We start from the raw sequence: 18674 nt of genomic DNA on the forward strand, positions 1-18674 counted from the left end.
GTTTTAGTTTCCATTCAAAATGTCCCAAATCTGAATCTAAAAGTTCATTGCCTGACAATTAACATACAAAAAAAATTACCTTCTTTAGTGTTTATTTCCAACAAGATTATTGGTATTAATTAAAAACACCAACTTCAAAGATAAATGACCAGCTAGAAACAACTAACAGCAGTTGTGTTTGTCAAAGAAACTGTGAGCTTCTGAATCAGCTTATTTTAATGTATATGTGACACCACAGTCACTCTTCCTCACATTATTATAGCACCTAACAGAGCTGTCACCAAACCATACTTGCTAGTTTTGAATGAAGAATGTACATTTAGATATAAAAATGCACATTTAAAGCACATTCGTACACTCAAATATATGCTAAAGATATTAAGCAGATTCTAAAATTATAATAGGGAAAGTAGGGAGATTACAGGGGGATTACAGCATAATTTTCAGCTAATTAATTAGCTGGTTCACTATTTCAGAATAATTCTGCCACTGTGTTCTATTTACAATTGTCAGAAAAGGAAGATTATATTTATTAAATCAAAGAAGGAAAAGAAGAAATGTGATGCAAGGTTTAAAAAAAAGGTTTCCAACATTTTCACTATTTCTTGATTTACAGTTATTAAATATGTGCCATAAAATCACAGGAATTACAACAGAAATAGCTTTGGCACAAAGAAAGCCATTTTGCACATGACATTTTTGATGGCATACACGAGGGTGCTATTGTTACAGTGAGGACTGGAGCTACAAATTTCCTGGTATGCCTTTAAAAACTGAACAACAATGCTGTCATGGGGTTTTTCCTAATAAAAAAATTTAATGGAAAAATTTAAACAAAGATCAAACATAGAAGTATATTCAGCTGCAAATCCAAGCATGCCCAATATATAAAAGCCACAACCTTTTATCAATGGATAGGTTAAAGTTGTACACACACTAGTGACCTACTTAGCATGTTGAAAGTTGAATGTCTGGCTCTTGCTGTTGTGTACTGAGTTTGTTCAGCTCTGCATTTTATATTTGAGTGTTGATTTTGCAAAGCACTTGCAGTAGCAACCTTGAAATTTCAAATAATTGATTTATTGTTTCAGACTTTGTTCTGCTTCTTGGTACATTCTATACCCAAAGAAATATAGCACTCTTATCATGGACTATCAAAATAATTTAAGGTTAAGAAAGATTCTCTTGTTTACTTTTTTGTTTTGTTAAGTAGGTTGTAAATCCTCTTTTTCTTTTTTTTTTTTCTAGGCAGTAATAGCACTTCAATTACAACAAGCAATTTACTTCTTTTCTGCCTAATAAATTGAAGTAAGAGCTGTGCAACAAAAATGCCAAGAGGAACAGAAATTCAGAATTCTTCTGTGGAGAAGGATCTGAACAAATTTTAGGGTCTAATTTTATTATACACACAATTACCAATTAAACTGGTTACAAAGTACAAAATTTGGAATTATCCTTAAATGCAGAGTGAGGAAGTTAATCAACTTATTAGTCAGCTGAATCAGGGTACTCTGGAGAGTAATGTATGTAATAGATTCAATTTCTAAAACATTTTCAAACTTTATAGCAAAATACTGGAAATAAAAACTGGGAAACATAGACTCCAAAAGTATTCCCCAAAAATAAAGAGCCATTTGGTCAACTCAGCTTCATCATCAAGCCAGATGAATATTTGTTTTCTTAAAATGTAATTTCAATTTCTTAATGCTACTTTAACATAATTCCTTCAGTACAACAAAGGTATTGAAAAGTAATTACAGCGGCAGATGCATCCCTCTAGCTATACACTGCAACATAGGCCATGATCAATAGACATTGGTAAACATTTCACCCATGGAGTCTAAAAGAAAACCAAATGAAGACAAAATTAAGCTTTTGGCCCACAACAATTATTTCAAGATTGTGCATTCGGCAGCAGAAAAACTTTCTCAGTATAAGGAAAACATATTCAGTATCTCCATCTGAATAATCTGTTTGGAAAAAAAAATCCTCAAATTATTTTCTTTAGTAAATTAAAGTACAAATATGCTGGGGTTTTTTGATGGAATCCAAAGGATTTGACTGTAATGTTTTGTACACTGTAAAACAGCACACACATACAGACCAGTAAAACTGATGCAGTTGCATTTGCATTGTAACATGTTCTCTTATTAACTAAGCCCAGCCAACTTAGAAGTTACATAGGCAAGTTAAGGCAAAGAAAAATTATTACTATTGCAGAGGAATATAAACCTCACTGTGCATCTAGATTTTTAATAGATATAAAAGATTCTTGCTTACAGTCATTTAACACAACTACTCCTCCAGTAGGAAGTTCTGTGCCCCTTTCCTTGACTTTTTTCCTTTCTAGCCATAGAAATTGGAAGCAAAGACTCCTACAACTGACCACAGTTTTTATTACTGTACTAGGGCAGAAGCCTAAATGGTGACATTTTCTTGCTTTCACCTGGGCAGGAGACAAGAATATGTATACAAACTTCAAGAACTCCTTCACGAGGAGAACTGTTTGGGTAATAGTACTCCTGAAAGACATGATCCATGAAAATTCCCAACAAATTGATTCAGGCACAACAGGTTACCTAAAAAGAAATATGTAATCTAAATGAATTTTAAACAGAACCACACTGAAGGTAGAACAGCACTGAAGAGAATCAAAAGCAACATGGCACATCTACAGTCAATTTCCCACTGGAAGGACATAATTAAAAGATGAGATTTCAACACCTTCAACACTCAGAATACATAGGGAAATGTAACTTCCTTGGAATACAGAACAGAAAATAGAAGCAGCAAAAGAAAAAGTCTATCATATAAGCTAAAATGCTGGCTAAACTTTGAGCAACTTACTTGCAGTGACTCTGAGTTAATAGAAAGGCTATTTTTACAAATATGAAATCCTCTATATTTTTTGGAAGACATTGACCAAAGTCTGAAATGCACAAGAAAATTTTGTAAGATTAAAGATTTTCCTATTAAAAAAGACAGTTTGTCCAACTTAAGATTCCAGATCTCTAGTGAAAGAGAAGCACGTGGGCAAATCAAGAGAGTTCCCTCAAAGAATACTGCCTGCTCCCAAAAGGCCATTTTTTCCCACTGAGGCAAAACTTCAGAGTCAGCTTCATTGAATTAGAGAACCATCAGCAAAGTACACGAGCAACACTGACAAACAGCAGCACTGGAAGAAAGTAACCCAATCCTGGCACGAGTACATTGCAATTGCAATTCCCAGAGCAATGGCAGGCTGCCACCCACAAACACATGACACTTGCAGGTTGCACCACCCAATGCAGAGAAATGCATTGACCAAACTACAATTGACCAAAATACAGCCTCAATCATAAGAAAGGAGTTGAAAACATCTTCTGTGGGCTCTGCTCTGCATTCAAACATGATGGGAAAAAGACAAATAGCTAAATTCAACTTTCAAACTGTCTCCCCAGAGATTACAGAAATGCAGTAAGATGCTACACAGAGGAAAACCATGAAGAATGAGCTAGCTTATAAGACAATACTTAAAATTCATTGCAGACAGCACTGACTTAATACTGGTGATGTAAATTCAATGTCAAATAAGCCAGCTGAGTGTCCAAGAGAGGGCTGTTATCCCTTTACTGCCAAGGGAGATTTTTGTGTCTGGTTCAACACCTGTGATGTGCAGAATTGGGTTTAAACATTGAGGTAAACAAGCCATCCTCCCATATGAGAACCCTATAGCACCATATTTAGGCATGGCTGGTAGAGGATGGCCAAGGACAAGTTGGGATCCAATGGACTGCAAGCACTGGGATTATAGCCAAGCAGTTTTATTGCACAAGACAGCTAAAACATAATGCAAAACATTACATATCATGCCACAGCAATTCCTGAATGAAGAAAGAATCTTTTAATTAAAAAAAAAACCTCCTAGTGGAAACACTTAGTCCTTTAACATTATCATGAAGCATATAGTTGAAAAAATAAGGAAAATCCCTCAGTTCATGTTGTAACAAGACACAGTCTGAATAGCAAACAGCATCTAAAAGGCAGATAAAAGCCCTCTTCTTTGATTGCAGTTCTCTAATTCCATTTGCTGGGTATCATTTTTGATATTTCATTCTTTAGTAAGCAGCTGGAGGACAGCAATGGCTTCAAAGCTAATAACACTCTAAGAAGTTCAGTGCTTTAGTTGAAAGTTCCAGAGTACCCAGCAAGAGAAGTGGAGACAAGCAATGAAAAACATGAATGCTCCACTCATTTCCAACAGATATTTGTAACAGTTACAGAAACGAGAGCACATATTTTGTATTAGGACAAAAGTAACCCTAATCAACATTGGTTTTGCTTGTTTACACTGGATTATGACTATTTCATGCCAGAACATGCTATAATATGCTTAAATAAAAAGAACAATAAGCAAGTATATGTAATTATTTCTCTAGCATTAAATTATCTCTCACTATACAGAAGGCTAATTTTTTCAGAAGAGGAACTAGTTTTGACAGAAAAGTATAAGAATATGTCAACTTTTTTAAAAAAATAAAACGGTTCCATTTTTTTTAATGATACCAGAGAGCACAAAGGCAAGGAAAAAATATAACATTAAAAGTGTAATCCAAAGACAGCCTTACTGTTACAAGTGCAGAACATCTTTCTTAAACTTACCTCTCCTCCGTTAACATACTCCATCACAAAACACAAACGATCCTTTGTCTGGAAGGAATATTTCAAGGACTTGCAAAGAAAACAGCAAAATCAAACCAATTACCATCTTATATTAACCCAATGTCTTGCACTTAAACTGTAAAAAAATTTTATCTTTTTAAGCAGAAAATTCTGATCTTGGCAAGAACTTTATGACTAATGAAAAGTGTAACTTTTTATCTGGAGCTTGAGATGAATTAACACAAAAACTTTCAAGTGTTTCTTCATCTTTGCTACATGTCCACTGGTATGAAAACATCATGCTTATTACAAGAAAGTATTAAATGGGTACTAAAACACACAACTTCACACAGTACCAGTTATTTCCATTCACTGATAATATTCCAATCACTTATGATGTCCACTTCCACAGTGCCCATGAAGAGAAAGATTATCATATTCTTTTTCATTTCTCCCAAATGAAATTTTAAAAGTCATCTTAACATCCAGCATGCTTTCATTTCAAAAGCAAGGACTTTCTAGTTTCATATTATGGAATGTTAAGGATGCTAAGTGCCAAATTAATATATTAATTTCCATATAATTTTAAAATTGCAAGAGATGTTATAATCTTAATTAAAAATTTTGATTTATCAATGTTGACTTATCAATGATAGTACAGAAAACCTCCAGATGAAGACTTGGTCTAAAAGAAATTAAATGCAGTAGAACTACATGTGACTAAACTGCATATCTCAATACAAAACTTGCTGAAGAGTAACAGAAAGATAAGAAGATACAACTGCAGTACCATTGCATTTTTTGATGGGAGGTACTCCTTCTCCTGCTTACCATTATACTCTAATTCAAGAAACATTGCAGGACCTCTTTCATATTTACTGAATTTCCAAGGATATTTTGGCCCACCAATGTAAATGCAATCCTCTGCTTTCCAAAAAAAGTTAAGTTTTTCTAAATAGGAAAGCTTCCATACTATACTTTGAAATTTCAAAGCAAAAAAAAAAAAAATCCCCTGGCTCAGAAAGCATGTTCATTATATTTTGAAACATAGGGAAGTATTTTTTAATATATTCTCAAAGAAGAGGAATCAGAATTGCTTCTACAGAAGAAAGTCACCTGTAAAGTTAAATCAATTAACTGCCATTTGCTATGAGTCTCAAAATCTTCGTCTTTTCAGTCTTTCCCTTTTATTAAATATTAACCATATGAAGACAAAGGTAGTGGGGGTTGTTTTGCACCTCTGTAAGCTACTTATTTTGAACAAATGAAATAGTTATTTTTATTATTTTATTGAATTTTTAACTACATTTGCTTAGTAAAAAATGCATACATTTCTGTGAAATTGATAATTTTTATTTCGGAAGTGTTAATATACAAAAACTGCAAAAAAATTGCACAACAATTACACATTTCTACAATTAAATTTATTTTCGGTACAGTAAAGCTTTACAAATTGAATAGAAATTTTATTTCTGAATTCTTAATTGCATTAAGTATTATTAATTCTTAATATTTCTGAATTCTTAATTAATTCTTATTCTTTATCCTGCTAAAGGATATCATAAGCACCAGATAGCTACTGATTGTTTACAAATCATTATGAGAAAGAATTTAAAGTTTGTAAAATATTTTCGTAATGGATGTTAAATATTGCCTGCTAATGTACTTCAAACTAGCTCCCAATACTTACTGTTAAAAAAGGGTGTCTGGTGTTTTTCAATACTCTGCTTTCTGTAAGAGTGTGAGCCACTTCATCCTGTGAAATAAAGAGAAGTAGGTCTGAATTAAGGTATAAAATTGTTATTTAATTAATTATAAGGAAAAGGTCAATGCTTTCAAAAAGAGACAGCTATGGTACAGTTTTGAAAAATGAATAAATTTCCACATTTTTGAGGAAATATTTTACAAAAATCTGATTTAACATATTTTATTTGGTTTTCTTATTTTCTTGTTTTTAAATGAAGTCTTTACACTCAATTCAAAGAAAGAAATTATAATATTGGATTTGATAGCTAAAAAACATAGTCATCACAGCTTCACAGCTCTGGTATGAATCACCTGAACAATGTATCTACAGAGAGACTAAATCAATGTGCGAGACATGTACACACGGAGTAAGTGACAGGCAAATATAAAACCCAGTCTCATCTAGCCAAGTGTTAAGTCAAGTCAGGTTTTCTGGTTTTAAACTTCCACTTGGTTTGTTTTTGGTTTTGTTTTTATCCACCCAAGCTGTTCTTAGGAGCCAGCAGTGAGCAGTGCTCCTCTGACCATGCTGAGCATCCCTAAGGACACTGGCCTCATCCTTGGCAATGGGAGATGTCCACACAACCCCCAACTCATTTCCAGCCACAGTTTGGAAAAGAGGCACTTTGGGGAAAGACAGTGACACTCTCCTGTCTGTGATCCTGAGCAGGAAAGATAAAAACAAGCTCTGTACCAAAGTGAGACAAGGACACTGAGCAGTTGCTGTGGATCTTTGCTTCCTGGCAAGCTCATCCATGTTTGCTCCCTGTTCCCTCCACGGGCCCTCTCACCAACCCCCAGGGTGGGCACCATGTAGGGGGCAAAGAAGGAGCCTGGGGTGCCAGTGAGGCCCCAGGGCACGGCTGTGACAGCACCAGCTGTGCAGAGAGCACAGCTGGGCAGGGCAGGGAGCGCAGCTGGGCAGGGCAGGGCAGGGAGCACAGCTGGGCAGGGCAGGGAGCACAGCTGGGCAGGGCAGGGCAGAGAGCACAGCTGGGCAGGGCAGGGAGCGCAGCTGGGCAGGGCAGGGAGTGCAGCTGGGCAGGGCAGGGCAGGGAGCACAGCTGGGCAGGGCAGGGAGCGCAGCTGGGCAGGGCAGGGAGTGCAGCTGGGCAGGGCAGGGCAGGGAGCACAGCTGGGCAGGGCAGGGAGTGCAGCTGGGCAGGGCAGGGAGTGCAGCTGGGCAGGGCAGGGCAGGGAGCACAGCTGGGCAGGGCAGGGAGCGCAGCTGGGCAGGGCAGGGAGCACAGCTGGGCAGGGCAGGGAGCGCAGCTGGGCAGGGCAGGGCAGGGAGCACAGCTGGGCAGGGCAGGGAGCACAGCTGGGCAGGGCAGGGAGCACAGCTGGGCAGGGCAGGGCAGGGAGCACAGCTGGGCAGGGCAGGGAGCGCAGCTGGGCAGGGCAGGGAGCACAGCTGGGCAGGGCAGGGAGCGCAGCTGGGCAGGGCAGGGCAGAGAGCACAGCTGGGCAGGGCAGGGAGCACAGCTGGGCAGGGCAGAGAGCACAGCTGGGCAGGGCAGGGAGCACAGCTGGGCAGGGCAGGGCAGGGAGCACAGCTGGGCAGGGCAGGGAGCGCAGCTGGGCAGGGCAGGGAGCACATCTGGGCAGGGCAGGGAGCACAGCTGGGCAGGGCAGGGAGCACAGCTGGGCAGGGCAGGGCAGGGCAGAGAGCACAGCTGGGCTGGGCAGGGAGCGCAGCTGGGCAGGGTGAGGGGACGCGGGCGGCGGGCAGAGGGCTCACCCTGAGCTACAACAGGAGCAGCTCCTGAGGGTTTGGGACAAAAGTCCAGCTCGTAGGGGGTTCACAGAATGAACACACAGCCATTTTATACAATTCTGCATGTAACACATGCTGTGAATCCCCCACCCCAGGCTGCCAGGGGCCAGGCCTGAAACACCCAGGAGCCACTGGGAGGGTGCAGCCATTTTCTGTAGCCTTGAGTAACCACTGAGCTTTATGTTACACTGAACTAAAAACTACCCTGGTGTGACTCAAACGTCTACTGGAAACCCACAGAAGTAAATATATTTAGTCAGAGTACACGCTATTATTGCCACAAATAATACCAATATAATATTACTGTACGACACACATGCTTATCAGACTATGCTCTGAAGATAAGGTATTATTAAACTGGAAAGTAAACACAGATGTCAGGAGTTTGAAATTAGACTTTAAAAATTGTCAAAATAGGAAGTTGAACAACAACAACATAGTCAGTGGTAACAAATTATGATGCCATTTAGCTGAATAGTGCAACACTGAGTACACTACAACAATATACAGGGGGAAACACTAAAAAAACCACACTTCAAGGAGAAAAACAAGCACAAAAGGTTTGTTTATCTATTTGTTTTTAAACCTCTGTAGTTCACCAGATATATGGCATAAAAAGCTAGCAATGGCCAGTTTTTCTGGAATTGCTTCAGGAGTCTGTAATACTGGTAGTAATTTCTTGTAAATGTAGTATTAATGCCATGTAAACAGGATAAACAGATTTAGCCCAAACTGGGCAGATGCTATACAGCTGTCAATGCATCACTTTTCTGCTTCATACTATGCTTAGGGCTTTTATAGGGCTTCTTTTGCACTGGCAGGTAGCAGTAGGACAAGAGGGAATAGTCAAACTAAAAGGAGAGAGATTTAGATTAAATGCTAAGGAGAAATTCTTTACTGAGAGAGTGGTCAGACACTGGGAACAGGTTGCTCAGAGAAACTCGATTTCCCATCCCTGAAGGTGTTCAAGGCCAGGCTGGATGGGGCTTTCTGCAATCTGGTCTAGTGGAATGTGTCCCTGCCCACAGCAGGGGGATTGGAACAAGATGATCTTTTAGGTGCCTTCCAACCAAAGCCATTCTGTGATTCTAGAGTGTATATTATATCACTTACATGCTGAATTGGGACTGCAGATCTATTCTACCTAGTGACCCTATCCTTAGCACTGACCTCCAGAGCTAAATGCTATTAAACCCCCACAGCATGCTCACAGCCTGACTGGGCTAAATTCAAACTTAAACAGTTCCATCTCTGATTTCTTCAAAATTTCTCTACCTTTATACATACCTCTATGAACAAGATTTTTTTGCTCACCTCAGACAAAGTTTCCCAATAATCAGCTTTTAACAAATTCTAAAAAGTCAGTGATATTGTAGCAGGCAACAAAGGAATTAAAAAACCCTAAAATTTAAAAATCTGTTTGGTATGTTATTGGTACAAAGAAACAAGCTGAAGGCCTCTGAAGGCTGGAAGGATACAAGCCAGCAGCTGCAGAAAAGGAGCTCACAAGACCTCCTGAGGATCCCCAGATGCCAGGGGTGAGCAGAACACTGGTCCAGGATGTCAGGCTGGAGACTGAGGCTCAGCACACAGCAACCAGACAGGCTCTGAGACCCACAGGGCAAACCCAGAGATTGCTGCCAGGTCTTACAAGGAGGGCCACTGAGGGCTCCTTCACATGCAGAACCAGGGGAGTGCAGCAGCAACAGCCTCTGTTCTTCCTGTACCTCCTGACTCTGAAGAAGAAAAGGGCATCTTTGCTGCTGTTAGCCCAAACCATGCACACGCTGACCAGGCTGCCAGGGCACACAAGACAGCTGCTGAGGGCACGTGGAACTCATAGGTCAGTCTCTTCACTGCTGAAGACACACATTTAAGTTTCTCCTGCTGTAACAGGGCTACTTATAATGATACTTAAGGAAATATAATTGTCTTTGAGGCCTCCACTCCTCTGCCAAATTTAATTGCAACTGATCTACACATTCTAAAGCTATCAGAAAGTGAGTGGCAGATAATGAACATAAACTGCAAGACCCCTGTAAGCCCTGTTTTCATAGGTCAATAGGAAAATCATACAAATCTGAAGGATATTTTAATATTTAATCTATGTAAAATAGATTCACATTCACATTCAGTTTTTATGGATACTGATATTGTTAGCCTCAAGCATTCAAAAATATCACTCAGACCCACATCCCTCAAAACATGTCATTTAATAATTGGGATTATTTTTAATTGTGTCTCGTGTTGATAAGTGTATGTAGGTTTCTTGTTTTCAACTTCTTCTGAGGAAGTGGGAATCAAAACTTCAGATTTGCTAGAAACAAAGCTCAGAGTAGATGATCTAAATTTAAGCTTGAGTGATATTATGACCAGGCACAAGAGCCAGTGACACTAATCGAGTTTAAGTGATTAAACCACAACTTCAGCCATCAGCTTCAGACTTTTCCTATTTCTCAAAAACTGAAAAAAGGGAATCGTTAGCCCCATGAATAGCAATTTTATACAACATAGCAGGAACAGAGCACAGGCCCATTCAATTATATGTGTTTATCTGAATAAACCTGCAACTGACTTAGAAAAAATGTGAAGTATCCAATATGCCCCACAATGCACTTTTTGTTGTATAAACTCAGATTGCATTTCTTGCTGCCCAGTAAACTGTCTCAGTGTTTTAGCACATTCTAGATAATAAAATAGGGAAAAGGCATGCAAAATGGTTATAATTTTTTTTTTGCATTCTTGTTTTCTGAAGATACACATTTCTATCAAACTAATTTAGCCTCAAAAATCAATACACTTTATGTATTAAATATTTATTATTCCATTCTTTAAAATGACCCAATACTAAAAATGTAATCTTTCTTACCTTTGCAATAATTACTTCTTTTTTCAAAATCTTCATAGCATAGTATTTGCCACTAGCCTTCTCTCGGACCAGGATAACTTTGCCAAATGTGCCTTTGCCCAGTAGTTTTAAGTAGTCAAAATCATTCATTGTCTATAAGGAACAAAGAACAAGGATTAGCAAGACTTAGGTTATCCAGTTCCAACATATAACCAAACCCTATTACCAATAAAATAAGAACAGTTTACAAAAATAGGCCCAATTCTGTGACAGAATTGTTTATGTTGAGAAAGACCTTTAAGATCAAGTCCTGCTGTTAACCCAACACTACCAAGTCTGACACTAAACCAGGTCCCTAAATGCCACATCTACATGTCTTCTAAATAGCTACAGGGATGGTGACTCTGCCACTTCCTTGGACAGCCTCTTTCAATGCTTGACAACTCTTTGAATGAAGAAAGTTTTCCTAATATCCACTCTAAACCTCTCCTGGAGTAACTTGAAGCTACTTTCTTTCATTCCATCACTTCTTACTTGGGAGAAGAGATCAATTCCCCTCCTCTTGCTATACCCTCCCTTCAGGCAATAGTAGAGAACAATAAGGTCCCCCCTGAGACTTTTTCTCAAGGATAAACATCCCCAGCTCCCTCAGCTGCTCCTCATAAGACTCTGCCCTAGACATTTCACCAGCTCCGTTGCCCCTTTCTGGACACACTACAGCATGGATCAGATCACTGAATCTTTCCCCTTGGATTATGGGGGTTTCATCCTGCTTCCCCTCCCTCTCCCAGTTTGGGGAGGGGCTGAATGCCCAGACAACACTGCTCTTGCTGCTTTTCACCAAGGCAAAGAGGGCAGCTAGCTGCTATCATGAAACCACCAGGATAAATCATTCAGTAGTATTAATATAAAGCTCAAAATCCAAGTACTGCACACACTTTTATTTTATAAAGCACACACAGGACAAAGCCTTAGCCTGAAGCAAAGTTTCAAGAATGCACCACATTTAAGAAAGCTCATCAACACCTGCATTACCAGGGACACACAAACATGGTGTACAGGTTTTGCCTAACACCAATCACTGCACTGGTGGCTTTTTTGAAACATAAACAATCCTAACTGAAATGTTGTACCTGTAAGACTTTACAGCAGCTTTTCCATTAGAATTAGACTCTTAAAAATTTCAGTACAGATTACAATTACATGGTATTTACACTAATCAATCTGTCTCTGAAAAGGAGAAGGTGGCAAGTTTTCATCTTTCCTGTGACTCTGTTACTGCCCTAGTTTTGCAGGTTAAACACAGTACATCCAAGAGCTGGTTCCACCAACAAACAAATTGAGTCTAGTAGATTTATCAGCTCAACTGGCATGTCACACATGGTAAGAGTATGACCAGATGATCTCAGATCTCAAAGCACTATAGCCACTTTCTGGAGCCCAAAGTTTTAGTCAATAATCCTCTTACAAGTTCATTTCACAGCCAGTTCAGAAGCATCAGCTCCATGGTCTATGCATTAGATGCAAAGATGAGGATGTAGAGAAAAAACAGAACAATACTGAGAACACGGTGACTGTACAGGGCTGCCCTGAATTGACAGCAGAATTTACTTGGCCAATCACTGTGTGCTTCTACAGCACATCTTTCATTGTGCTGTGTTAGTGGCTTGGTTGCAGCGCCACAAAAACATCGAGTTTTGCAACTGGAGAAAAGCAGCTACAAATTCTGAAAGGAAATACACTCACCTATTCTTGTTATAGCACTGTCCTGCAGTATCAATGGCCTTTCTTCCTTTGTGAAAAGCACACCTCAAAACATTTTTAAAGAGTAATTATACTCTGAGTCTCAGTGTTGATAAGTTAAATGTACTTAATCCTTTTTTGTGAGAGAAAAATATCATCCCTTATCTTTCATCTTCTCAGTGTCTCTTTCTATTACTAGTCAAGGCCTCAGGCAATTGTGTTGAATACTGCTGTTCTGGATAAACTTCTACTTGTATTTTCCCAAGAAAATTAGTACTTTCCTTATTTCTACCAGAAATACCCCTTAACACTGCCTACTTATTTCACACACATTCCAGGTGTGGAGGCATTGGGCACATCCCTGGTGTGCGACCATAGCGGCAGCAAAATATATTCACTTGTGTGAGAGAAAAAAGGGCAAAATTACCTTCTGAAATTATTTATTCCTTTAAGCGCAAGTGCATGATACTATCATTGTGGATCTGAATTTGCTGTTGACAAACTCTGAAAGTAATTTATGCAGTTGTTCACTCAGAATCGGTTTGCAATGTGCTCACATACAAGGTTAAACTGAAGTTCCATCAACCACATCAATGCAGATTTTAAGTGTTCAACCTGCAACTTCCAATATGCAAAAGTTCTTCAACACTCCGTTTAACCTGGATACCTGGGTGTTTCAAAGCTTCATTAAGAAGATGCTTCCCATACATAAATTTTCTAGCTATATCAATAGGAATTAAATCTTTTTCTCATCTAACTGCTGATTGGTAGCTTCTAAGCAAACTAATCTTGATGCTCACACAAACAGTTTGCAGTGACAAATCTTGCTTTGCTGCCCAAACCACCTCACATCAGGAGGAACAAAACTGCATTTATCCCAGCAAGAAATATGAGTAACAGAGATTTCAAAGGCTCAGTATAACTTTTACCTAAAGCAAACTCACTTTACACAACTGAGTGTAAAGTTAATTACTACAGACAAATCCTTGCAGAGTCAACTTCTCCAAAACCTACTCTAATGTGTGATAATTTGCAGTGCATAATGTAGTATGTAAAGCTGGTTCACAACAATGAGTGTGGCTCCTCGTTTTCAATCACCTAAAGGTAAGACTTCTCAATTATCATTTTCAGTTCAGCACTTTGGAAAGTCAGGTTATCTACTCCATGGTTCTGTGACAACCATCAAGGAGAAAACAATTGCTTTTGAGCAAAAGCAGTGAATATTGACAAAAACCCATGAAAAATTAAAAATGCATTCAAAATACAATTCAGGCAGAAAATGAGTAATTCAGTCATAAGCTCTCATGCTCCCTGACAAACAACGGCTGACAGCTTTATTGATAAAAAATACCGAGCTAGTGACTGTGACAACCTATGCCTTTAACAGTCACAAATTTATGAGATCACATGCAGCCTTTGAGGAGTAACTTCTCTAACATTTCTGATTTTCTCTAAGATACTGGAATTAGAGAGTGACCATCAGAGTCTGAATAAAACCAGGTCAGCAAAGCTGCCCATACACAGAAGGAGGATCTTGGCTCAACTGATCGCAGACATGGATTTGACGCTAAGGGCAGCAAGTCAGTCAAATTTGCCCAAAAAGACTGCAAAGACTGATTTGCCCAAAATTTGCTTACATAATGTTCAGCAAAGCAGTCATGAATCTAGATGCAAGCTCAGTGAAAACAAGTTAAAAATATATGTATATTTATAAGAGAAAGGTAATAGGTTTGCAAGATTTTGAGCCATGGCTTAACAGCACATTATAGCAGTAGTGTTAGTTCTAAGAATAAAGTCTCCTGATGCTCTCATTCCTTAGAAGCTTAGCAGAAGGCTTAGAGATGATACGAAGTGCAGGGTAACTCAAAAAGTCTGCCAAAGAACACAAGACCTTGGGAGATAAAAACACAGATGCCATAGCTAGGGGTGTACTGAAAACTGGTGGAAAAATGGGAATACTTCCTAAACCTGAAGGAAGATGGTAACTTTGGAGGCTCCTGTAAGACTGGAGTCTTTGTCCTTCATTATTTTCCCTAGTTTTTCAATTCTACTGTACTCCAAGGCTTGAATATTTTTCTTCATTGCATTACTTTTAGGCTTCCTCTGCAAAATCTGTTCTTTATTCATCTGCATCCTGCAAATCAAATTTGTAAACAAAGAAAAAGCAATGAAGCCACAGGAGACTGCACTAACCACAAAAACATGAAGTTCAGCTTTCTATAAAACCTTTTTGTTCCCCTAAGGAAATATCTGTTGACCATCTAAACACATCATCCCCTATGGATGATCTGTTCAAAAAAATACACCCTAATGTAGGTGTTAGAAATTCCTACTAAAGAAACTTAGCTTTTTTTTTTTTTTAATTCCTGACGTGCACAATTATTAGATCATGTGGAGTTTTGATCTGATTTCATCATGGAAAATCTCTACTAAGAAGTAATAGTACAGCAAGAAATAAAAGTAGTTTGCTAAGAATTTTGAGTATTACAAATTGTAGTGAAGTGTAAAACTTGAATTGCACATTGACATCATTTTAAAAAATTAGGGAAGAGGTGCTTCTGGTTCTTCCAGCTAATCTAAGCAGGGATGTAGCTGTCATGTTTATTCAAATCAAGTTGCACATCCTAAAGGCTGTTTCCTTTTCGCTACCTTTTCAGAGAAGAACAGGCCCAACTCCTCTCTGTCTTGTCTCTTAATCTGATTATGCTCTTCTACTCATATGTATACCATCTGGTGCATGCACAAGCAAAATTCACTGGGCTTAGATGTAAAATCAGGTGACAAAACAAGCTTTTGTCAAAAAAGGACACATTGTGTAAAAATCCCTGAAAGGAAAGAAATCCATTACAAAAAAAAAAAAAAAAAATCAATAAAAATGCATTAAGTCATTATAACTGAAATGGTTCTGATTACATTAACAACTATGAAAGCTTAAACAATAGCTTTTCAGAGACATTTCTCCAAAACAAAGCCACTTTTTAAAAGACCTGTTTTTCACAATTTCAATTAAGTTGGAGGCAGTGGTAATGCCCTGTCATAATGGTCACTTAGTATTTTTTATTCAAAAAAACTTCTGAGCATCTTCCACTAACATCTTCCAACAGATAGAAATCTGCCGTGGGATTCTGAGTTTTAGCTCTATTGTTTCTAATTTTTTTTTTTTTCCTTTATTACCTTTTTATTTATCTTTTTTTTTCTAGTTCTGTTATTTTGTTCTGTTATTAAATGTTGAATATCAACATTCTTCGTTTCACCTTTGTTTTGTAGAGTTTGCTTTTGGCTGCCAAAGCCATTAAATATTTGCTTTTGGTTGCCAAAGCCATTAAATATTCCGTAGCACTGCCCATACACTGTCCCAGCATATTATTTCAGCATTTCTTAAAGCACAAGTGGCAAGACAGAAACAAAACTGATCCTCTCACCCCTGTTCCCATAACTCTTTTTGTTGTATGGGAAAACACACTGCACTGTGAACAAGGAGAGCACATTCCAGATAAACTACCTGTATCAGACAGCATTAATTTTGACACCTGGAAAATGAGTGTTGTTATGCAGTGGTTTTGTACTCCACTAAGAGGATACACAGGCTTGGAACAGCGCTCAGATCTTTAAGAGAGCAGACCCAAATCCCCTCCACATAATCACACTGCCTCTCACAAGGCTGATACATCTTAAACACTGCCTCTGTCTCGCTGCCACTTCTATTTTACCCTGGAGCACAGTCATTAAATATCCATGCCATCAGGATAAAGGTTTAAAGTCAGCCTGACAATACATATTCAGAGTATTGTTACAGCTCTATATAATTAATTTTACATTTTTCTATAGCAGACAAAGGTTAGAAATTTGCATACAATGAAACTGCATAAAAGAACTCTGTTTGGACTGCAAACTCAAGCTCTTAAAAATTAGGACATGATAGAACTAAAGTTACCTTTTATATCTTTTTATATTCTGAAGGGTATAGCTCTCAGCTCTGACTTTTCTACAGTTCTTGCTTCATGTAGCACAACAAACAAAACATGCTCTATTAGTAAATAGGGAAATGTTCACAATTTCTTGTATTGTTCATCACTCAAAGGCATTCAGTTATGTGAGCCATAAGACTGTTTTGCTCTGTCAGCAGATTTATACTTAGTTTTCTACAGATTTCACTTCTAGCTAGAAAAAGTAAAATCAGTCCTATGTAAACTGGTTATTATTTTTTCATGCAATTTCGGTGAATTTCTTGAGTCATGTCAACTCCGTATAGCAAATGAGGGACATGAGTTTGAGTAATCCATACAGGACAAAATGGAGACACACAGTAAACTTTGAGTGGTATCAGATCTTTAAAACATGCTCTTGGTTGTGTTTAACCTGTTCACTCTGGAAATGCAACCACAAGTATGTTATAACAAACAATGTTGATATTCCTACTTAAACCAAAAGCTGTAAAAGACAGCAGAAAAACAAAATGCTGTTTTTTCTTACTTCATTGAAAACTAAAGCAAAGTTATTTCCCAAGTTAGCAAAAAACCAAGGTCATTAAAAGCTAGATCCTGCTAGCTTTTCTCATGCAAATTACCTAATTTGTACTGGGTATTATTTGCATGAGAAAAGGGCCAAAAGTACTTGTCTAAAGAAAATATTTTATTACCATACTTCTAAAATAGCAAACAAACAAAAGAATGAAATAATAGTCAAACAATAAGAAGAATGTTAGCATGTGCCTGAATGGTTGAACTTTGTTTTTCAGAAGCTGCCATATCAGCTTAACCAATAAAAACTAGAGCACTTCAGCTTTATTGAAATAAATAAGTACTTTGTTCTTATAATACACTGAAATTTATGTTGAAATACTACTCCCTGCATATTGCTTTACCCAACTAGACCATTCTCAAATTTTTTTTTTAAGGTCATTACCTTTCTTTTATGATGGGTTGTTGAAGCATCCATCTCTTCTTCTCCTATATTGTCTATCTGAGAAGTTGGACTACAGTTCATCCTCTCCTCTTCTTGCCTCTGAAGTCTGTCTGCTACAGCCTGGATTGCTTCTGTCCATTCTTCCCTATCATGAACAAGCCAACATCTCTATTAGAAACTCATAAAATATACTGCATAGTTCATAAAGTTTTTCACATGCTACATTGCTTCATTGTTCAATTCTTATATTACACAGCAGAAGACTCATATTAATCAATCACTTAAATTTCCTTCTAAAGCCTGCATTTTCTTAAAGGGGGTGAAGTTGACCAGAAAGGACCACTATATCACTTCAAGAATTAGCAGCTTCTGATTCTGTAAGTACTTTACTGGTGGAAACTTGAAAACACTTGTTCCAGGTATAATACACCTGTGAGCATAGGATGTCATCTCTTATGCAATAGCATCTCATAATAATAACTTGCTATTTTAAGAGAGTTGTATTCCCCCTGCCTTCAAGAAATTTTCACCGGAAAAGAAAATATGATTTATTAAACCATATCATATGTTCAAGTCTTTGTCTGTCTCCTCTTGAAACTCAATTTACAGGCTTTTTCATAAATTTCCCTCAAAAAAGGTGCTCAGAGATACTAAATTCCTACGAGCATCCTAAAACCCTGGCTGCACTGAGGGGCATGCCCAGGTGATGGTTCCTGTGGAGGGGCAAGCAGAGCCAGCAGAGCAGCACAGACACACCAGGCAGCCCTTGTGGAGGTCACAGCCCCACACCAAGCACGCTACCTGCTGCCTTTTGCTCAGCCAGAAAGGGATATGGGATATTATCATGGTATTTATTATTGAATGCAGTGTGAGCTACTACACTGCACAGAAAAAAGGCAGGGTGGAGACACAGTAACAAGGTAGAATAAAAAAACCTCTAAGTGAAACAACAAAAAAGCAAAGTTGTTGGTTATTTACTGATACAAAAAATGATAGCCAGATGATAGTACTGGT

General features: G+C 38.3%; 1 protein-coding gene across 4 annotated transcripts in view; it reads right to left on the reverse strand.

Moving 5' to 3' along the window:
• AKT3 (AKT serine/threonine kinase 3) overlaps window positions 1-18674 on the reverse strand; it is a 152381-nt gene that overhangs the window by 42749 nt on the left and 90958 nt on the right. For all 4 annotated transcript variants that reach the window (XM_064414681.1, XM_064414680.1, XM_064414682.1 and 1 more), the window contains exons 5-8: window positions 17661-17805; window positions 11034-11165; window positions 6332-6397; window positions 4642-4710 (exon numbers count right to left, since the gene is read on the reverse strand). In XM_064414681.1, coding sequence (XP_064270751.1) covers window positions 4642-4710; window positions 6332-6397; window positions 11034-11165; window positions 17661-17805 — 412 coding nt within the window. The remainder of the gene's footprint in view (window positions 1-4641; window positions 4711-6331; window positions 6398-11033; window positions 11166-17660; window positions 17806-18674) is intronic.

This window comes from Passer domesticus, chromosome 3 (genome assembly GCF_036417665.1).
Source record: "Passer domesticus isolate bPasDom1 chromosome 3, bPasDom1.hap1, whole genome shotgun sequence".
Lineage (NCBI taxonomy): Eukaryota > Metazoa > Chordata > Aves > Passeriformes > Passeridae > Passer > Passer domesticus.